The 23,561-nt window shown below is 38.8% G+C and overlaps 1 protein-coding gene and 1 long non-coding RNA gene across 2 annotated transcripts; one reads left to right on the forward strand and one right to left on the reverse strand.

Moving 5' to 3' along the window:
• Positions 1–13,306: 13,306 nt before the first annotated feature.
• LOC138227277 (uncharacterized) lies at positions 13,307–14,929 on the reverse strand. Its single transcript, XR_011184897.1, has 2 exons — positions 14,474–14,929; positions 13,307–13,673 (listed from the first exon to the last, which is right to left on the reverse strand). It is a non-coding gene; the product is annotated as an uncharacterized lncRNA (long non-coding RNA).
• A 2,256-nt stretch (positions 14,930–17,185) lies between these two features.
• LOC138227275 (fibrous sheath-interacting protein 2-like) lies at positions 17,186–23,197 on the forward strand (the record flags this gene model as incomplete). Its single annotated transcript, XM_069186281.1, has 7 exons — positions 17,186–17,294; positions 18,907–19,032; positions 19,628–19,789; positions 20,147–20,236; positions 21,687–21,826; positions 22,163–22,211; positions 23,087–23,197. Coding segments are annotated over exons 1-7 (708 nt in total), but the record flags the coding sequence as incomplete, so codon positions are not given.
• Positions 23,198–23,561: the final 364 nt, after the last annotated feature.

A 23,561-nucleotide genomic window follows, 5' to 3' on the forward strand; every position in this document is an offset into this window, starting at 1 on the left:
GTAAGAATATCTTAATTCTATTAAGCCTTCCAGCATTCCTTAATGATTCACTGATTTTTAAGTCAAAGGCCATACACCTAGCTGAAGTTAAAAAATATCTAAGGAACTTAAACCATTATCAAGCTGGCACTTGCAAAAGTAGGCATGTCTCTAATGTTGGGTAGGATTGAGTTTCCCCTTGAAGTCTTGATTTTCTGACCTGCTCAATGCCTGTGACCTCACAGTGATGTCACTCACAGTCGTGTTCTTCTCCAGTGGGTGATCTCTCTTTATAAGCTCAAAGCATGTCAAGCGGGGAAAGACTCTCTCATGAGTATGTCAGAGGAGTGTGTGCACATTTCCTCATCCTATGCTTTATCATGGAGCCAAACTTTTTCAAAGGATGCTTCTTGACTTTCTGGCTCACATTCACATCTTCATCCGGCTTATTAACTGCAAAGGGGATGTTGCTGTGCGAGAGAAGCCCTTCGCTCTTAGAGTTTTGGTCAGTTGCATTGGGGTCCTGTAATGTTTTGCTATGTCAATGCGCAGACCACTCTTGCTTTGGGCTGTACTGAGATTTTTGTCCTTATTAAGGCTGGGATTGTACACGTACCAAGATGAGTGTCCGGGCAACTCCTGTCACAAAAAAACAAAAAGTTACAGTTCAGTGATTGTTCAGTGTAAATCAAAACAAGTAACACTTCTCTTACTGAAAAGAAGATAAGGATTATGGGGTGTGTATATGTTTTTAGCACTGACGTTAACACTGGAATAAAGGCAGACAATGAAATATAAAATAATAAACCAATGTGAATGTTTACAATTGCATGTATAGAAAATGCATCTCAGTTTTTTTTATGATGCAGACATCAGTTTGGAAATGTAGACAATACTTTGAGCAAGTCTCTCTATAGTAGCATTAACTCACCTGATTGCTCTTGTACTAATTGAATAAGAAAGTGATAAAGCTGACATCCACAGACACGTGAGTTTAGAACGTATGCTATGAACTGACAGTAGGGATATTTCTGAGATGTTACACAGTATTAGGGAAAACAAATCTGGATTTGTAGTTTTATTGTAAAAGAAAATGCACAACATAACTATCATCATATTTACAAAATAAGAGTTCCAGTTTCCAGTACTTTCTACACTAATGTCTGTTAATTAGGTACAGAACAGGTCCATCCTACTTTCATAAGAAATTTTTACAGGTTTGGAACTGTTGGTCATACCTCATCAACCACATCATGCTAAGAGGACTCCAGAAGTCGTGTTTTCATACAGTCTGGCCTCGAGGAGCTTTTCTTCCCTAAAGCCTTACACTGCTGTACTCCTTCTAGATCCTGGACTCTTTGAACCAGATAATCTCCAGGCTTCTCTCGTGTCTCAGAAGCTAACAAGGTGTCACACCAACAGCTTCTCCTAGGGAACGTGATGAGCAGGGCTTATCCATAGTGTCTTCTGGCTGGAAACTGTTTTCAAAACCACTTGGGACTGTTGGAGAAAAGCCTTTTGGAGACTGTCATAGGAGACTGCAGATTTTTACTTCTGACTGTTCGACAAATAACAGGTGAAGGTTCTAACTGGTCCATTTTGGTGCACATGAGCTGCTCAGTGCTCCGGGTTTCCATATCAATGGCAGCTTGAGGAGTACTGGACTCAGGGCTGGAACAGTTTAGCTGAATTTCCTTTAGCAGATTATGTGTGATTCCATGTACTATTTCAGAAGAAACAAGAGAAACTTCAGAAAACTGAGGACTGGGTATTGCCTCTTTGTTGTGCTCACTAGTTATGTTAGTATCACCCCTCACCTCATCAACGATCTCACTTGCTTCTCTGCTAATACTGGTCTCTGGTGAAAGGGATGAACATCGGGAAGCTGAATGTGTCAGCTTGGAAATGTTGGTCACCATAGAACTGATTATGGTTTTGACCACTGTCTCATTTCTGGTGGCTACAGCTTTCTGTAGAACCTGTTGGGATCCAGTTTGGCACAGCAATTCATTGTGAACAGAGCTAGCAACCTGCTGAATCTTGTGTGGTTCATGAAACACATCATTATCCTGTTTCACAACTGTTATCTCCTGGTTTTCGGACAAGTCCTGCAACACACTGTCAAAGAGGTCCACAGCTATCTGACTCAGCAAAGACACAGACATCTTCCCTGGGATTTCTGTAGAAGTTTCCTCTTTTATCAAAGTAGGGTATATCTGCAATAGCAGCTGTGTTATGATGTTTTCCACAGTCTCAGTACACACTAAAGTCAAATTAAGTGATTCTGTTGATTTAGCCATAGACATTTCCTGGAGCCCAACTAAGGAAACCGGTTCAATATTCAACGGTTCTACAGGGACACTGAGTGGTTTGATTTCAGAACTGTTTTCAAGATGGGAGTCTCTTTTCAGTTCCTCAGAAGAACTGTTCTCAATTTCTGATGTAACGATATGATTATATTCGTGTATTGCGACATTTCTTTGAAAAAATAGAATAGCAATATTATGGACAATTAATTGACTTTTATATTTCTAAATATCACAACATGATCGAATTTAAGTCATTTTAATAAACAATGAATAGTCACCTATGCGTTACAATATAAACATTTATACTGATTTAAATCGCAAACGAGGGTTTAAATGTATGTGTTTTTTTATTCACAATCAGACAAATGCTGACAACAACAAATCTCAATATCTAGTACGAATTATTTGTAATACAAACCAAAAACTCTCTCAAATTCCTACAATTAGCATAGCCTGCCCCTTATGCAAAACTAAACCCTCCTCAAAATCCAATTTTCAACATACAGCATTACACAAAATCAATACATCAACACTCTATACTCAATAACGATAATTCACAAACAGCCAGAACATGTAACTCCACATTCCCAAACAGACCTAATTTCCATAGCCCCGCCCCTTATGTAAAACCAACATCCCTCCCCTGTTGTCTCTCTCCGCTGGCCTTTGTAATCGTTTTTATTTTTAAATAAGTTTAGCAAAGTCATGTATTTTAAAAATCTTAAGATTTCTATATTTATGTCTTTATTTAGTGGTTTCATTAGTGACAAAGGCTAAACTTTCTTGGAAAAATGTCTTTTATGTAAACCATATTTGCTATTAATTCATTTAGGGCTAGAATATGTTCATTGTCTTCCAATGAAAGAAGGGTTCCTTTCGCCGTAAATGTCGGGTTGACATTACAAGCTTGCCACGCCCGGACTGTTACACCAACGTATTAGCAAGTTAAAGCGATTTCATTGAGTAGCCTAGCTTTCTTAACTAGTAAGTACTGTACTTTTGGAGGGGGGGAGGTGTCTTTCGCTGGAAATCTTGTCCCCTTCTACTTTGAAAATACCTGTGAAACCGGTTTAATTCGTCACAGCCAGCACTCCCGCAGAGAGGGGGGCTGTACTCGTTAATGTCTAAACCGGAACACATCATTATATCTCATTTTGTATTTCTATAAAAAAATCGTTTGCCCAGCCTGACACTATTGTTGTTATTGTTTTTATCCTGTAAAGCGCTTTGAGGAGCCACCTTTAAAGGCGCCATATACAATAAAGTTCATTATTATTACTATTGTTAATTTGCTGGACAGAGAGGTGAACATTATTACGCAGAAGACAAAGATAGCGATCTACGTTGCATTGTGCATTGTGCTGCTGTAATACAGTTTAAAATAATTAAAAGTCTAAACAGTATCAGCTTTATTTATGGGTTGCAATTTAAAAAAAGTCAAAAACCGCACTCAAAATGCAATTTAGAGCTTTCTGGCAGGAGGAGACACCCAAATTAATAATGTCACATGCCACTGTTTGTGCATGAACAAGGTTATACTGCTAGTTCCTTAGATACGCGATTAAAACGTTTTTAATAAAATGCTTTTATTCACTCATAATCTGACAATTTCAGGAAGACTAAGGAAGGACTAAGGGAATTGTCATCTGTTGTTGAAGCTCTGTGAGCTAGGTGACTTTGAGACCACTTGTTATCCCAGGTTGTTTGAATCGCCACAATTCAAATAGAGAAAAAAGAACTGACTGACAAGATTTAAGATGTGGCTGTCAATGTTGGATTAAAAAAAACACGTTGCCTGACGTTAGTTGCATTGCTTGAAAAATAATTTTATTTCGAGAGACTGGATAAGTAATTCAAGTGTTTTTTTAACTTCCTGAAAAACAAATAATTAAACTACATGTGCAAACGTTTTATGATATTTCGCTGTTGTGAATGTCTGTGGAGTGTATCTTATTTGCCTGTCTGTCCTGGCTGTGCTCTCTGGGTACAATGGGGACAGATGGGTACAATCAGTGTTGGGTATTTACTTTGCTTTGAGATGCCACTTTTAAAGGTGATATATAAAATCAAGGCTTTAACTTGCTTTGACTCCGCAAGTCTGAGTTCTTGTGTCTGTCCTATCCGAACCCGAAAGTATTACAATATGTATCTTTATAGGAGGTGGTGTACAGCTTTTTAGTATAGAATACACTTTTCTAAAATGTATTTAAAAAATAAAAATGGTTACAATATAATCTTTCCACATTTGATCCCAAGGTCCCAAGAAAAAATAAATCTAAACGGGGAGAAAGCTATGCTGAAAGTTTATTAAGATACTTAGAAGACAAAGATATCAATTTATGTTGCATTTGTCTGATTGTGAATCAAAAAACATGTATTTAAACCCGCGTTTGCGATTTAAATCAAAACGTGATTTAAATCAATATAAATGTTTATATTGTAACGCATAGGTGACTATTCATTGTTATTAAAATTACTTAAATTCGATCAGAGTGGGAGTCAGGAACCTAACCCACAGCGCCACCGGCAAGGTCATATGCAGAGTGCTGAAAAAGCACTACAGAAACATTATCAACAGACAATGTACAGCGTGTACTATTCTTGTGTTGCGGTATATGAATATAATATCTTTATTAATTTCTTTAGATACACAATTCCATATTATATTCCCTTTTAATCAAATTCTAAAAGTATGCTTGTTGACTCCAGTATCACATTAGTTAAAGACTTCGAAGCTTAAAATGTTTAGGGAGAAAAAATACTGGTGTGTATTGTTTAGTACCGAGACCAGCCATATACTGTATGTTTATGTTCCAAAATTAATATCATTTATGGCCTTCACACACGTTACAGTATGCTCCTATTCTTTTTATGCTCAGCTACTAAGATTTCCCTTCAGTGGTAAAATTCCATATAAATATTCAATACTTAAACTGGCACAGTAAAGACATTTAAATCTTTCTACGACCGATCAACGCACCACGAGTGCCCGTCGGTCAACCCATCACGTACCGCGGTATTTTGCATCGTCTCGCGTCACGATGCGCGATGACGTAGCCAATTACCCCCGGTACGTGCCTGTGCCGCGCACTTTGAATGGCTGCATCTGTAAATCCAGGGTACAACGTCTGATTTTTTTGTCATAAAAAAATTACTATTGGATTTGAAAGTTTTTTTTTTCCTTTCAATAGTTCGTTTTGAAACGATTCACCAGAATGTATTCTTGAGGAGAGTAATGTTTGTGAGATGCTTGCCTTGCCTCGCTTCGTTTAGTCAACTGTTGACTCTTTGTCAACTGCTGCAGTTCAGTTCTACAGAGCTCTGCTGGTTTAAAATGCAGAAAATGAGCTCTAATCGCATACGATTATTCCAGTTGTGCCACAATGCTCATGTCAAACATGGGGGACCCCTAAAAACAAGAGCTATTTTTGCTTTGTAGGCCACTACATCACCTAGAAATGATCAAGGCTGCTTGACCCTTCTTCTCTTGCCACAGGTTCTGTTCATCTCCCAGAAGCACCAGTGCACCCACAGACTGGCAACAGACACTAGTATTGTTTAAGTGCCCTTTTTATTTTCTAGTGATCTCAACAGTTAACACTGTCCAACACCCAGGACACATTGTACAGTGTCACAGTTCTAGAGCAGTATACAGGATGTGATACTCTTTTATGTGTTTTTGGAATCATACAGGTTTATTCTGTATAAGCTGCCAGACCACGATGAAGGAAGAGGTCTGCGATACCTCTACATGGATGACCATACCAATGGCTGGGTATATGGGAAGAAATTGGTGAATGACTCCAAGAGTGCAGTGGGGCAGACTTTGCAGCCTTTTTTGTCCTACATTCATTAAAAGGTAAGAAACCTTTATTTATTATTTGTGTCATCTCCCAGAAAGTGAGGTCAGGATATACATTGTCTTTTCGATTTGTTTATTTTCACAGGTTTCTCTTATAATTCAAAAGCCTTTTGTGCAATACAAATACAAACTTTAAGGTAAGTAACATTTTATAATGTACAAGACAGAAGGACACAGAAAATGGGGGGAAAAAACATCATAGACAGCACAACAAACAATAGAATTGTATCTGTAATACTTGCTGGGTTTGCTTGCTTATTCCTATGATTAAAGCCAAGTGCAATGTTTGCTACATATGCAGGATGTGAATTGTTCATTTTATATATATCTAAAATAAAATATTTTAACATTTACACTATTTCAGGGTAGAACATTTACACGTGTGATTCTGCAGATGTTGTCCAAATCATTGATTCAGTAGAAAACATTTATTTTAGGATTTCCTGTGTATGGTCAAGACATGATGGCACGTCCGAAGTATATACTGTGTCTTTAGAATACCAACACCAGCTTTCTGTGTTTTCTGGTTTTAAAACTTGAATCATAAAGCTTTAAAGTATATATTTCCATCTTGTTTTTGTTCATTATTTTTTTCCCCTTTACATTTCTTTGACTGAGGCATCACATAAGCTAAGAACAAATCTGTTGCCTTCAAAGCTTTTTCTCCTGGTGAAAATCACTGAGTTTAAAAACACTTCTGTAAATCAATATAATACTGATGTTTATAATAAAAAATTCATCTGCTGGGTAAAACAACACTAAAGATGCTTGTTGTGGGCTCTATTGAATTGAATTTACAGTAGCCCATTTCTAAATGAATACAGTAAATTAAATTGTTGAGATTAAGAGATAAATGTACATACTTCATGGCCAATTGTCAGTTGAAAAGAAATGAAAACAATTAATAGGATTAAGAATAGTCCTATTTTGGACTGTGGTTTTCAATTCTCTTAATCTGACTTTTGGCCATGAAGTATGTTCAGTTTAATTCGGTTGGACAAAAAAGCCAAAGGTCAGATTAAGAGAACTGAAAACTAGCCCAAAATAGAAGATTTTTTGTTTAGTTTGATCAATTATACAGTTCGTTTGATTCTTGAACTTAATTGATTAATTGACTTCGTCAGCTGGAAGCAGGCTTGATAATGGACTCCGTTCAAAAAGAGCAGACTTGTCCTTTAAAAACATTGAAACTGAAAAACCAGACGGATCAAAAACGATAAGAGATTTGAATATATCTTGTGTGACCTTTTTCAGGGATTGTGATGTTAGACAGACAGGAGTGTGGCTGGTTCACAGCACCCCAGAACTTCCAGATGTGAAAAATCATTCTACATCATTCTTGCCCTCCAGTGGGCATGAAAATGCACAGACCTTCTTCTGCGGGACTTACACATACAGCACCTTCAAGGACATAGGTAGGCGTTCACATGTACATACAGCTGTGTGAACCTTTTCAAGAACAAGTTTGATTGCTGAGCTTTAGTATGTCCATGGCATTGACATCACAGCTGTCTATCACTTTCTGAAAGCCTTTGGTACAATTTTTCCAGATTTTAAGATTCAAGTATTGGTTATTTGCAGTTCTTGTTCTGGTTTGGAGCACCTTTTCTTTTCCTAGTCTAAATTTACCTGTGGGCAAAAACCAGTCTATTCTGTTATTTTCTGTTGGTGGTTCAATTTCATATGCAAGCTTAATATAACCCTGAGAATAGGTGGACACTAATAGACTTACACCTCATTGTGTATACAGATGAAAATAAATACCAAAATAGCCTTAGACTTTCTAATTAAATCTAAATGATGTGTATTGTGGCTGCTGAAAATATATGTCAACATTTTAGAACTTGGAGGATAGTTTAACAAGTGAAAATAAATAAAGGAAACTCTCCAGACTAATGGAAAAAGAAAGGGGGCATTTGACCTGGATGTATGAAAATGCCATGCTTACTCTTGGTTATTTTTCATTCTTGTCTCTACAGCTGTGCAACTCCAGTATATCCATGTATACTCTTTTGACTATCACGTCCCCCAAACCTTCCACAGAGACCTTCAGTGTGTGGCTCAGAGAACATGCTATCCCAGGAAAGAGCCTTGGTTTAAGCAGCTGCCCCTGACATCTTTAGCAGGGTAAACTTTCACCAGCTTTGCAAAATGCTCTAGATTTAATGACGGTGAGCACCACTCAAGGCAGAGCTAGAGTCTGCAGAAAAAAAATCAGTAAAGTCTATGGATCACGTTTGTTTACCAACTGATCGCTTCTTTAGAAACTATTCTCCAATTCAAGATACAGAAACAGTATTGAACAACACAGTTGCCATGATCCATAAACAATCTCTGTGCTTCATTATTGCAGTTTGTTCCTGGGAAGTGAAAATGTCACATCAGCTATTTTTCTCATTTTAGATATTTGGAATCAATAGTTAATTTTTTGCATGCCTCTACATTTTAAAATCACAAATTAATTATCACAGTTCCAGACCTGTACCAGCTTGGAAGAGATGATGAAATGTACTTATTTCTTCAAAATATGTGCTTAACAGCCCCACAGTGATGCTAAGTGTCAGAGTTGGCATAAGTTGTACTAATGGTTTTTCTTTCACTGACAACAGTACAAGAGCACTGGTGCCCAGCTGGTCATAGAGGTTGCAGTTATCGGACGAGTTTGAGATCGCTTGGATATCCCAAAGTGTCCAACCCTGTTGGTTTTGGTATTCAGTGAATTATGTATCACTGCTGAAACTTGGACAACGATGTCTGATTTACTCTGAACAAGCACTTATTGAGCCTCTCAGAATCTGAATTTATTTAATTTTTACAAAGTCTAACTCTATTGTATGTTGGCTGTTTCTAGCCAGCAAGACCCACTTTCTCACAAAGATTTTGTGGAACAATATCCAGTTTATTTTTACTCAAAGCCTTTCCCAATTGAAGATGTATTTATATAAAAAAAGCATACTTTGTTTTGGTGAAACTTTCTCAATCTGCCAGCTGGCAACTGAACTTTCCTACATGTTTCTGCGGTTACACTTTAGATTTAAGGTTTCATAGCATCGCTTTCTTTCAAAAGAGATTTTATGGGATGTTAGTAAAGCATCAATTTATACTCAGTAGTAATTTAGGTTTAGGATTTGTGTCTGAGGTAGTTTGTAGGTGCTTTATTAACATTCTGTAAAGCCCAATTCTTGAACAAATTGATTAATAGAATATTTGAATCTTTTATTTATACAACAATTTAAATCATGTTTTTCTCTTGGTATGTTGATTTAAACATAAGAAAGGATAAAAATATAACTTGTGTAGCTTCTTTAGATACCATTTAATACCTAAGAACACGAGAGGTTACATTTGGCCCATTTAGCTAATTTCTTAGTAGTTAATTCAAGGATCTCATCCTGCTGTTTCTTGAAAGGAACCAGGACTTAAATAACATGTGCAGTTTGTTCCATTAATCTCAACTAGTTTTGAAAAGAAATTGATTAATTGATCCAAGGATCTCATTCTGCTGTTACTTTAAAGGTTATTGGAAACGGTTGTCATTTAAATACATTTAAAAAAAGGTTATGTAGAAAAGGAACAATCCAGTAAGTTTCAAACACTGCCCTTCAAAAGCAATATGTCACACTTCACACTTGATCTACTGTATATTGGTGGTGCTGATTTAAAAAAGAACGTTCTGGGTAGCAACCAATACAGTACAGCATTCAGAGAGGGGGGGAAGAAATACACATTCACTTGTTCTCGGTTCCAGTTTGACGTTTTGGTAGCAAGTGCACTTCCTGTTTTTGGTTGGGTAGAAAGTGTGTCTGGGACAGATTCTTACAGGGAACCTGTGACTCTGTTCCGTTTCAGATCTCTACTCAGGTTTGCTGGTTAACTATTTAGGAGACGACTTCTTTGCCAAAAGCTGGGGGAAGCTTCATCAGCCTCTGCCGTCGAATTGCTCTGTGGCGCACAAGGTGTACAACGTGAAGACTATGCAGCTGCCAGAGGCCAGGCCTTTCGGCATCATGGTGGACCACTCCAAGTGGTGTGTGATGAAGGGCGGGGGTCCGCACTGGACCTGCATCGCGAACACGAACCGAGAGATCAGTCAAAGGAGAAGAGGAGGCGGGGCTGTGTGCTCAAGCAGGCCTGGAGTGTGGAAGGCCTTCCTCGCGGTAGTTGACACATTTGAGGACTGCCAGTAACACGTGGCTGGCAGAAATAGACAAAGGGCTGTTTTCAAAAGATTCTGCATAGTTTTTCCAAGTCAAAGCAAATGGTGGTAAGTAATATGTAAGAAAACTCTGCAGTAGCTCAAGTAGGTAGTGCGTCAACACGCGTAGGCCGCAAAGGAGAAGAAAAGAAACGGGAACGGACACCTGAAGAAGACTCTACAGCTGAAATGTTTCTTTTCTTTTTTCAGCATGGAATAAACCTTTACATGTTCCTAAACTATTCACTACTGACCTTAATAGCAAAAGTAAAATGTATTTTGGAAGGATATGTATCATGAGAAAGTCATGCATCTAAAAAAACATTTTTTGAATTAAGTACTGAATATATGGGGGGGGAGATATACAAATATTTCAAATCATAAAAGTACATTCTGTTTGTGTTTCTTTAAAGGCTTGTTTGTAATAAAAGTGCTGGATCTGACCTGCCTTCCATTATTCCTGTGGCCCCATTAGGCAGTTCATATCAAGCACAAAAACTGACGCTGCCGTTATATTGATACTAGTAGTCCTGTTCGGCACATGTCTGTGATTTTTGTTTCTGTGGATGCGGGTTTTTTTTTTTTACGCAGAAACCACACAATGGATGAATAATATATATATTTTTACTAGCTAAATCAATAACACCACAGACTACGTATTGCAAAACACAAGACAACCTATGCAACAGGTGGTTAAGGTTAAATAAAAACAATCACCACATCTTCATATACAGTACAGTTACTACATAATTGATCAACTAGAAGCATCGGATTATATGACTGTTTACTCTGTGGAGCTGTCCACTTCAACTGGCTTTGTAATAGGCCTGTACAGTTTAAAAGAGAGAGTTTATGTTCACATTTTTATAAAGAATAAGGTTACAGTGCCGTGCTGGTGTTTCGACCTGGTAAGAATATCTTAATTCTATTAAGCCTTCCAGCATTCCTTAATGATTCACTGATTTTTAAGTCAAAGGCCATACACCTAGCTGAAGTTAAAAAATATCTAAGGAACTTAAACCATTATCAAGCTGGCACTTGCAAAAGTAGGCATGTCTCTAATGTTGGGTAGGATTGAGTTTCCCCTTGAAGTCTTGATTTTCTGACCTGCTCAATGCCTGTGACCTCACAGTGATGTCACTCACAGTCGTGTTCTTCTCCAGTGGGTGATCTCTCTTTATAAGCTCAAAGCATGTCAAGCGGGGAAAGACTCTCTCATGAGTATGTCAGAGGAGTGTGTGCACATTTCCTCATCCTGTTTCAATTGTTTTATTTTAACCTTTGCTAATCCGATAGGTAAATATTAACCCACATATAAGCTGTGCCCGGGAATGTAGACAGTGGAAACTGAAAAATGAACTTCACATGGCACAATTTACCATTCTTACCATTTAAAAAAAAGCTCTTAGTTTTTAAATAAATGTGTCTAAAAATATACGTGTCTCCACACACCTGAAGAAGGCTTCACAACCAAAACGTCATATTAGTTTATAGCCGTATCTTTAATTTGTAAAAAGCAGTTTTTTAGCAAAAAAAAAAATGTATTTCTAATATCACACTTAAAGAGGGAGTACAAACTCCATTGAAACAGATGCCCACAGCCACAATTTAACGGCAGCTGATTGTCAGAGCCACCTGGGAAGTGACAGAGAAAAGCCTAATTTTGCAGGGAAATGGTGGTTCTCTTTGAAAGATTCAATTGAATATATGGTGTGGCGTCGCCGGGGGAAATAGGTGTAAAAGAGATTTAACTCACACCACACTGAACCTCTGTGTTCTTCGTCCGTATGTCTCTCCAAATCCGTTCCGCAATCCGTTGCCAGTATCCTTAAGTCCCCAAATGCGTATGTCCACACTTCTCCGCGCCGTATCCAAAACCCATATCCAATAGTCCGTTATTCTTAAATTCCTTCCAGTACACTCCTAAATCTCTCGTTCCTCCAAAACGCTCTCACCTTACCAGCTTCCGCCCGGCTCAGTGCTTCTGTGGCATTTCTATTCCGTTTCCTGACGGAGCTCACCTGTGTCTCATTGTTTCGCCGTATATATCTTTTCCAACAGCGGGTCAGCCGGGGATCCGTGGCGGCCATCTTGCCTAGGTCTATCCAGTAGTAAAGACAGCGTTTCGTTACGAAAATACCAGTTATAAATGACCCTTCCCCTGGCCCTCTTCCAATGGAATTAATATTCTGTTTGAATGTATCTCATGAATGCTGTTAAATGATAGTACCTCTACCGTACTAACATTGAGCAAATTAAATTCTAAAGGCTAAATACTGTGTGCAGTACAGTGGGAAATATTGAATTGTTTTAGGAAATAGAAGACAAATTATATTTATAGTGGTTATCCAGAAATAATAAATATATATACCATAAATTTACTGTGTTGCCAAAGCAGGACAGTTCCCCCTAGTGGAAATATGTTTGCACCGCTTTCCTTGTGCTACAAGAATATTTGCCAGTATCAAATGATCATAATGCATCTCTTCCAGGCTAAAATAAGCAACAGTAAACACTGGTATTTAACTGGAATATAGTAGCATAAGAAGTGGCACAGTGGTGCTGTCTCAGAGCACTGGGGCCATGAGTTCATCCTCAGATGTGGGGCTTGTATGTTCTACAAGTGTTTGCTTGGGTTGTCTTCAAGTAATTGGCTTTTGTGAAAATTGTCCCTGGTGTGAGTGAATCCTGCCTCTGGCTTTCCTGCAACCCTGTACTGGATAATGCAGTTAGAAAATGGATGGATTAAAGCCTTCATAACCCTTATAGAATTATTTCCTTTTACCACTAGTTTTAGTACTGGAAACCACTGCAATTTTAAGTCATATCCATTGAGCTATGAACTATTTTACCTTTTGTATATCCTCCTGAAACAGTGCTGCTGCACATTCCATTGCAAAAAACACTACATCCATTCGGTTACCAGAAAGGATCATTAAAACACTAAAGAAAACATACTCATTAAGCACAATTTGAGACTTTACATCTCATTTAATATGGAGACCATAGACTGACACTGACTCAATACATCCAGTGAAAGTGGTTCAAGCTTTTAGAGACAACCTGTAGAGTCTCACTGTCAGTCTCCGAGTCTGCAGAATGATTAAGATGCACAGTCTCTGGGGTGGGAATTCTTTCTTCTTGGCTTATTTGCCGATAAGGGAGAGTTGACACATTCAAGAACACCATCCACAATTCAGAGGCAAGGTGATTAGGAGACTCTCCTCCGGCTCCTCTTTTCATCATACAGGGAGATGGCTGGGAGTAGCACTCGGATAATGGACACTGCCACCCACGCCACCATGTCATTCAGTTCTTCCATCGTTATCTGTTTTAAAGCAACAACAAATGTAGGTTAACCACGGAGGACTAACATTGTCTTTTATTGCTTTTAACAGGGTGTCAGCTGAGCATTAGACAGGATTCATCCATTCTCCCAGCAAACAGTGATAGGCTGATTTCTTTTAAGGTCTTATTTTTCCCCGACTTCTCCTTGGAATACGTCATATTCTATTCTCATTTTTTCTACAGCCTAGAAGCCTATTCTGGACTTTTCTTCCATTTGCTTTCCCTTCTTACCTCTCTCCCAAAACCAAAGCATTGTGCATTTTAATACACTGTATTACAATTAAAACACAAGATGAAAGGTTCTTATAAATGTAGCCTGGCAAAGAATAATTAGCACAGGACACATTTTGGGTTCTTTACTCGCCTAGAAATATGTGGTCTGATATGTTCCTGGTTTAAAAAAATAAAAAAGACATAACGATATTTCTATATACACAAAATACGGCAGTGGTTCACGCAGCACGTTCAGAAATAAGCCGCTCACCTCTCAGCCCTCACCGAGAACTACATTACGATAATTAGTACGATACCTACAATTGCGAACACTTACACGGTGCTAAACATAAGTCCCTGTAAAGAATGAAGGAAGAGAAAATACAAGGAGCATGTGAAACCCATTACTAACAAACCAATAAACAGATATCCCCAGCCCGAGTAGTTGCCTAAATACTCTACTGCTTCAGTGTACTCCGTTAAAATCCAATATCCATCTTGCTAATCTTGTCTCAATCCTATGAAATACCCCTCTATACTCATTTAGGGAAATGACACCGTATTTACCGTTACGACTCTGTAGAAGTTACGGGTTCTTTTTAACGGTAACTCACTGCTTCTTAGTCCCTACTGCCCATGCGCAGAACGCTGGACTCAACCGTCAGGAACCGCCATCTAGTGGATTTGGAATAACTCCGCTATTCACCACTGGGTCACAAAATAGCTACAAATTGGTTTCTGGTACTAAATCCGTGTTTCGAAAATCATACTGCTTGGGGCACATTGCATTCTCTTCTTCTGAAGAGATACCAAGGGTTTTGAGTCCCAGCTGGGTTTCTTCACAAGTCTTTTTCATAGGAACCCAATTCCAACAAATTACATACAGTAATTTCTGATTTTCTCGGGCAATGCAATAGATGCTATTAATGGAATACAAGTACATTTTAAAAGACAACCTTAGATAATGTGACAATCAGTGCACTTTTCAGTCCTTCAGATATCCCTTGTGGTGTCTCCGGGGGAAAGTTTATGCAAATGAGAGAAGTACTCACACCACACTTTTCTTTCCTGAGTTTCGTGGCGTTTCTTCCTCCAATTATCTTCCAAATCCAGTCCGTAATCCGCTCTCTAAATCCTGTTCCAAAAGTCCGTAATAAACCCAATCCATAAACCATAAACCATAAACCATAAACCATAAACCATAAACCATAAACCATAAACCATAAACCATAAACCATAAACCATAAACCATAAACCTTTTCTCCCTTCAGTAGTCCATTATTCCTAAGTCCGATCTTTAACATAAACCTCTTTCCTCTCTATCTTTCTCCCTGTTCACTGCCTCCGGGGCACTTATATTTCGGTTCCTGATGCGGCTCAGCTGTGTCTCATTGTTTCTCAGGGTAGACCCTTTCCATATACGGGTCAGCTTATTCTTTTTGGCAGCCATTTTGCTCAGGTCCGTATCTAGTATTTTAACTAGGTCATTCTGAAAATACCTGTTATGAATGACCCTTCCCCTGGTCATTTTACACCCTTTACTTGGCTGGCCTGTAATGTGGGTGTTATATTCTATGATTTTCTTCTTGTTTTATTTATTACCTTGTCCAGTAGGTGGCAGATTAGTACAGTAAGGGACTAGGCTTAAGGAGCAATATTTTTTAATCAAGCTGACATCTTCCTCTAAAATATGTTTTTTATTCGGTAGTGGTATGAAAAACACAACCTGAAAATATAGTAATGAAAATGAAAAGTCAAGCTTGTGCAACCAGGTGATGTGCAGCTGGGCACGGGAATCGGGAACAGCGCCTCGTGCGGGCTGGTAGACCCTCGCTTCCAGCCTGCTGTCCGCCTGACTTTCTCTCCCATGGTTCTTTCTAATTTGTTAGGTAAGATCTGAAGTAATAAGGCTTTTTTAAAAGGTCTGTACATTTATGTTTACTGATGTCATAGTTTCGGTTTAAGGTTTACTCGTTTATATTTGTTTTAAGAGTATCAAAAGTGTATTCGGGCTCTGCGGGTTATCAGAGACGAAATTGAACTTCGTTAGCTAACTGTGTTAAGTCGCTAGATGAAAACTGTCTGTGTGTTGTGAGTTAATTTCTTAGTGAGTTGAGTTGTTATGTTGTGTCGCGTTTAAATGGTGTTATAGTAAACAGGGGAAAACAACATGTACGAGGGTAGGAGTCAGACTCTTGCTACCAGCCTGCTGTAAACCTGACTTGTACGTATTTCTGGAACGCTCCCTTATTTTCTTCTATTTTTTAGAAAATAAACTTTAAAAAAGGGAGCCGTGTATGAGTTCCTCTTGCGCGCGCCGGTGAGTGCACAAGATCAACGGTAAAGCTGCCAGAACTGAGAGGGACCCGCTAGAGGTCACCACAGCCAGGCAGAATAGGGACTGTGACGTAAACTTGAGTAGTGCGTTATGGGAGTTGTAGTTCATAAAGCCAACGCTATGTCCGTGAGCAACTATAGCCAGTTCTAAAACCCGGCTCCCCTTAAGTAAGGATTACACTTGCATTCCAGGCTTTTCTATGGAAGCCCGTTTCCGCCAGGGAGTAAAAAAAAACGCGCTATGGTATCTCAGAATTGCAACTTAGCAACTCTGAATTCTGACTTAGTAACTCTTTATATCTCACATTTGCGAGTTCGAAATAGCCCATATTTCATTGTCTGTCCTTTTGTTATTGTAACGGATTCGGGTTCTAGGGCTTGTGCCCTCGCCGCTCCCACCCTAGTTCGTACCTCACTGCATTGGCTCGAACCCAGCTCCTGAGTTGTTGAGGACAAGACCTGTATAACTATATATGGCTACAATACCAGAATTGACCATAATTAAAATTGCATTTCTACACTTCTTTTCCATCCCAAAGGATTAGAGGTGTAAATTATTAAAAGGCAAACCGTGTGTTATATTTTTGGGGTCTCTCGGCTCCACTGGCAGAGCCAGACTGTTTGGGACGTGTGACCACACAGGTTTGATACCGTGAAGGCTTTGAGTTAGAATGGCGACATTCAAATTAAACATTAAATCGGACATCGCCCTTTTGTCTGGATTTTCTCATTAAAACCTAATTATTAATTTATATATAAAAAAACAAGTCCGTACAGGGACGAATACTGTAGCTTCCCTGCTGCAGCTTTTAATGACGTCTTTACTTGTACACGCTGGATACGTCAGATAAGGCAACTGCTTTGCAGATCTGACGTAATAGACAACATTTTGGTTATACCGTGGTTTATGCTCAAGTCCGTATTATACAAAATAAAGTTTTACCGCTCACGAACACGACGGATTTGTTTTCAAAATAGATTAATTAATTAATGGATTAATGGAACGATATCAGGGATAAAAATGGAGAGAAAGAAACCGGGATCTGGAGCTGTGAGTGTACTATCCATACGTTTATATATTTGAACTTTTAGGTAGTGAATTAAAAAAAAAAATCAGCATTAGTTTAGCTTTAAGGTAAGGTAAGGTTTAGTAAAACAGTAAAAACGTACACCTCGTAGTAATATTTCTAATACTGTTTTAAAAGCTGTAGAAGGTAAAATAAATGGAACATGATTTTAAAATTCCAGCTATGTGTTCTATTTCTGAAATCGTGGGTTAATAATTTATTGTTAACCCTTTCTGTATTTTATGGGAATATACGTACTGTACTTTTCTTTTGTTCTCTTAAGATGTCTTGGGTGAGAATATGCCTTCCCAATCTAAAACTCTAAACAGACTTAGAGAATCAACTCGTTTGTGCAGAAGAAAAAAAAAGAATGTTATGAACTGATTTAGCCCTCTGAACACCCTAGGGTAACTCTTCTTACCTATCTATAAAAAGATATGTCAGGAACCGTGGCCTTTAAATGCAGGGACTGCTTTTAAAAGTTAGTTTTGTAGCTGATTATGCCACCTAGCAATTCTAAAGACCTTTTCCCCCAGCAACAAGTTCTTTTTATCTTCCAGAACCACTAGTGCATCCACAGACCAGAAGTCATCCTACATAATTTCCATTTGTATTACAGTACTTTGCAATTCCAGTATCTATCATAGCCTAATCCACAGAACAAATATTACAACTTATCCACCAGAGGTACTTACTTACTTACTCACAGAACATATTGCAGACCAGCTCAAGAGCCCCATTTGACCCCAGTTACCAAAACCAGAGTTCCAAAGGAAAAGTCCAGCTGCAAATATTCTCCCAAACCCAGCCCCAGTTGGAGACCTGGTGTGCCTGCTTCTGTCATAGCAAAGAAACTCTGTGTAGTCTTAGGGATCCTCCTCAGTCCTGACTGAGTCTGTTTGTTAATATGCCCCCCAATTTGTCTCTGAGTCAATTTTTTGAGTAGAGAGGGGGGGAAGACAATGCTAAAGCCTTCCTCCCTTGCTCACTGTAGAGAGTCCCTGGTGTCCAAACCCTCTCCTGGGTGCTGTGGTACAAATTGGTTATTCCTTTTTCTTCTGTTTCTGTGTGCTCTGGCTCTGTCACTGGGGTTATTAAAGCCCCCCTACCTTTCTTCGGGGGGGGGGGGGGTTGATAGTTTTGGGTGTAAGCAGAGCTAACTTCTTGGGGCTCATTGATCAAATGGCTATATACAGATGGCCAGGTGTAAGATTGCTCTAGAACATTCTAGATTTTCTAGAATTGTTATGTTCTAGATCCACCTCCTCGGTCTGAGGCTCAGCTAGGCCAGTTTTGACATGCCATGTGTCTTCTCTGAACTGTGTGGTAGTTAACAATGTTTGCAATAGCATCTTTATCAGTAGGAAGCCCCAGAACAAAGAAAGACACATATTACCACCCTCATTGAAGTCACTGGTCATTCTATACAAACTTCTATGCAAAGTCAACATTGTCCTTGATACCTGCTGTTGCCCCCACACCCATTTTATTTCACTCTGTGACAGATGAAATCATTTCTGCCATCAGCTCTGCTTGTTTTTTCTGGTGTTTTGGCTGTGGTTCTGTGAGGTACGATAGTTATGTTCTGTGTTTCAGGGCTGCTACACCATGCTGTATGCACTGCAGGGAGAGCAGCAGCTGTTGGAGAGACCCGTCGGCACTAAACTGCCGTTAATCCCAGGGTCTAAACCTCAATTTTGCAGGACTGCTCTTTCGGAGAAAGTAAGTGTAACCTAAAATGAAAAGCATGAATACATTTATTCTTATTTAAATCCAAACATTTAAATTGTAAAAAATGACATGTTTATTCATGGTTTTCATTCTTTTTAGGGGTAAACCAACATGTAAAATTGTATAATATGAAATGATACCTGGGACACATTAACACATTTCTGTGTGTGTTAGTATAATGTGGTTGCTGTAATGATTAAACTGTAAGCAAACTGTCTTCCCTTGACATCTTTGTGCATATAACATCAGGAGTAAGGTTATATATTTTTCTAGACGCAGTATATTGATCACATTATTGAAATTCAGCTGTACTGTATGCCTTAAAGCTTATTGTGCTTACTGTCTTTTTGCAATGTAGATATTTTTAGTTGGCTACAATGACTGAGAAATTGGAATTTGATTTTCAAGAACGTAGAAAAAAATGATAACAGCGATTCTGGAGTAGTCTTCCAAGAAACTGGCGACCGCCTTCGGAGGGGGGAGAAAAAAAACATTCTCATTTTTATGTTCAGAAACATAGGGGGATACATATCTGTGTTTACCTGTACATATCATGTTTTAATAAAATACTTACCTTCTATTTCAGCTGCACCAGCCATCTCCTGACTTCACTCTGACTGATCCCCGCGGTTTCCTTTTGGATTCGAAGTACAACAGCCTCCATGACCCCCACCTGCGCACCTATTACCATCGCAAGGGCATGCAGGAGTCTCTGCAGAACAGAGGCTTAATCAATGAGCAGAAGAAAGTAAGGCTGTTTGGAGTTTGTGCAAAGAATGAGTCTTTTTTGGTATGGTGAAGGAGTGAGGTGTTGTCAAAAAAAATAGACCAGGTTCTAGCTCATTTAGCTGTAACAGTTTCCAGTAGCGTGATTTAACTCATGTCTGCACTCCAGCATAGATGTATTCGGTGGGCAGGCCTTTGGTTGTAATCAAAGCATGTAATAGTAGATGTAATCAAAGCAGGCCTATGGTTTGTGCTAAAGTCCTTATGCTCAATAGATATTCAAACACAGAGTACTTGACTGTGCTCTAGATTTGTAAAATAAAAATAAAAACATTTAACCTCCTAGACAGTACTTGAAACATGTTTCGTCTGTTTTCAGGTCCTCTGCTCTTTGAAAGAATACAATCAATATCATAACTACCTTAGCAATGTGAAGTTGCAGTATGACAAAAATTATGTGACTAAACAGGTAAGTGTGATGTTTTTAAACAACCGTCCATCTGATTCTGACTCTTCATCATAGACTTCTGCCTTTATCCAGCCCGCAATCAGTAACATTTCTAGATGAAGGCTTCCATAAGATCTCTCCATTATGCACTTTTGAATATACTGCTGTCATCATGTCATCTTCAAGGAAGTCTCTACCTTGACTGTGTTTGTATTCTAAGGATCAATTTCAATGTTTTCTTTCAGTTTCTTCTCTAATTGCTATGAAGCTCATTTCTGTTTTAGTGTTTTGACGCTGACGATGTTGTTGCTTATGTTTGTCACTGCTCTAGCCTATTTTAGCTTCTTCTTGTTAGTTCAGCCATACTGTACATCTTTTCATGATACTTTGTGTTGTTTATAGCCCATATAGTCCTTTCTGCATGCAGGATATGGGTTTCATATCATAAGAAAAGTTACGAATGAGAAGAAGCTCTTTAGCCTGTTTGGTAATTACTTGCTAATTGGTCTGTGAGTCTCATCCAGCTGTTTCTTGAAAGAAGTCAGCATTCAACAAGCAGACTTGACTGTGAGGATTTTGAATATTTGAAACAGGTCGCCTTGTAGTCTTCTCTGTTCACGATAACAGAGTTAAAAAAAGATAGTTTTTTTATTCATTGAGGCTGGGCAATATATCTGGATGTTTTTCTTTGTGGAAAACCACTAATTGTACCACCCGAATCGGAGCATTCACTGCTTATCTGTACTGCTCAGTAGACTTTAATCCATTTTCAGTGCAAAAAAATGTATTTTTCCAAACACATGTTAATACAGGCAGCTTTTGTGTGTAGTCCAAAACAGAATTTATAAGTCTTCTTTGCCAGACAAGGCTGAAAAACGACTTGAACTTCCATCCATCCCTTTCCATCCACGTCATCTAATCTAACCGCCTCATCTAAGGGCTGCAGGGAGCAGGGGCCTATCCCAGAAAGCAACGGGCTTAAGGCGATATACACCCTTGACCAGAATTAAGTCCATTGCAAGACACACACAGACACAAATTCACTCTAGAACCAATTTTCCTAGAAACCTTTTTTTCTACCAGTATAGTATGGCTTTTGACTGTGGGAGAAAACCAGAGCAAACCGTGAAAAACCAATGTGAATATGGGGAGACCATATAAACTCCACACAGACAAATCACCTCAGGCTCAGAATAGAGCCCCTGGCCCCAGTGTTGCGAGATAACAAGGTTAACCACTGTATCCAAGATATACATCTTAAATTGAAATGTTTAGATCAACAAACTACAGTAGCTCAGCCTTCACTCTTATACATATGCAAACACATTCTATCGGTGTGAGTTCAAATTAAAAATCTAATGGAAAAAGTCAGTGTTGGTTTTGAAGTGAACACTCGGCTATAATAGTGCTTAGGAGAACCTTGCAATGAAGGGAGTGTGGCACTCTATTAAAAGGCTGTGCTGGCTTTCAGAAAACAATAGTGAAGAAGTTCTTGGAGCTCCAGGAGCAGAACGAGATTCCCAGGGATATCAGCTTCACCGATGTGAGGGAATGGCTCCTTGAGGAAGGATCCAAGAATATTTCAGACCAGTTTATGGCTAACAGAGACAGGTAATAACATACGGAAGCTCCTCACTCTTTAACAGCAAGTTCCTGCCTTTTGGATTCCTGATTTGTTGTATTTGTATCACATTTTTTTTTGTTTCGCTGTAAATATGTGTAAATATTTTACTGTTATGTTTAAACATTAGATGTCAAGAATACAACTGTAAGTAAAGGTTTGCCTTAAGTTAATTAATTGTGCAAGCAAGTGGAAGTCTTGACTGAGTCAAAGTTTTCCAAAAGATGAACATCTGCTCTACGGAAATACCACATTCACAAATTCCTCTGCTGCTGTCTGACATTGCCTTGTGGATGAAGCTTTCTTTGCTGTTGTTGTTTATGAAGGCACCAGGCAGGAGCTCTGAAAACAGAGGAGATATGCAGACAGGCTGAGGTATGAGAATACAGTTTGATTTATTTTGACCCAGGGCTGCTCCTGGTCATCACCTGGATGGGAGATCTTTAATAGCTGGTTTCCTTCTGCATCTTAAACTGATTAGAGACATTTATATCCACTCTGGCAAGTGACCTTGTGACACCTCTGTAAATACAGCATGATTGGGGAGCAAGCAAAAGATAACAGGATCTCTAGCATAACTGTTTTAAAAGATGTTGTGTTTCTGACAAGTAATTAAGCATTTATGTTGCAAAATGCTCATTAAAAAAATTATCTCACCTTATAGTGTATACGCCTCTTCCAGCCGAACAGATTTCTGCAGAGTGGATACCCTTAGTGAATCATGTTACTGTATTGTCACACTTAGACTTCAGACACTTTTCATACGCTTTTATGAATCCTACATTTCACACTGTAGCTTAACTCACTTTTGAAACACATAGTTTATTCACCCCTTTCATTGATTTATCAGCTTTCAGATCACCGGCATTATCAATATACAGTATTTAGCCTCATCGGTTTTCTACATCAGCTTAATCATGTTTCTTGTTTTTTTTTCACATTCTCACTGTACATTGCTGTATGGTATGTTATTTTCCCAGTTATTTTGTCTTTGGGCTTCCCAGACCACATTCAGCTGCTGAATGCTCCTAATATGCTGAAAAATGCCCAAAGGCCTCATTTGCTAAATTGTAAAAAGGGGAGAGATTCAGCTCCACATGATCTAACAGATTCCTCAATATTTAATGTACCACCTATAAGCAGGTGACATATAAATATAAATGTCTAGTAGCGTAGCTGTTCTGTGCTCAACACAATCTAGCTTTCTGCTGTTTCTCATCGGCTTTGCCTTTTCACTGACGGCTCTACAGATGTGGAAAATCAGAGAAAGGGCTTTACATATGAGAATAGAGGAAGATGCCCGGAGGGAGGTGCGACAGGCCCAGCTGAAGAATCAGACCAGAGCTAGAAGGCACAAAAAGGTACTGGAGTAATGAATGTTTGGATTCATCCTCTTAAGGTGAACTTTTCTTCATGCAAATTCCGGACTTGACACTGACCTTGCAGCTATATTTTGTTGTATTTCCAAGATGAGCACCTATAGGTTTAAATTAATAACCTAAACTAATACCTTTGGATCCTCGGTGACCACAATGAGCATGGTATGTTGGCACCTCTTATATTGTGCATCTACTCTAGGGTGGTTATGCCAAGATATGCTACAGAGGTGCCAAAACACCATATTCTGGTAGTGTTTGGTGCCTCCAATTCATGGTTATAGCACTGCATCTCCAAAGCCCATTGTTTATCTCCAGCCTTGGGCACCTCCCTGTGTGGCATTTATTC

Source organism: Lepisosteus oculatus, unplaced genomic scaffold, assembly GCF_040954835.1.
Source record: "Lepisosteus oculatus isolate fLepOcu1 unplaced genomic scaffold, fLepOcu1.hap2 HAP2_SCAFFOLD_306, whole genome shotgun sequence".
Taxonomy (NCBI): domain Eukaryota; kingdom Metazoa; phylum Chordata; class Actinopteri; order Semionotiformes; family Lepisosteidae; genus Lepisosteus; species Lepisosteus oculatus.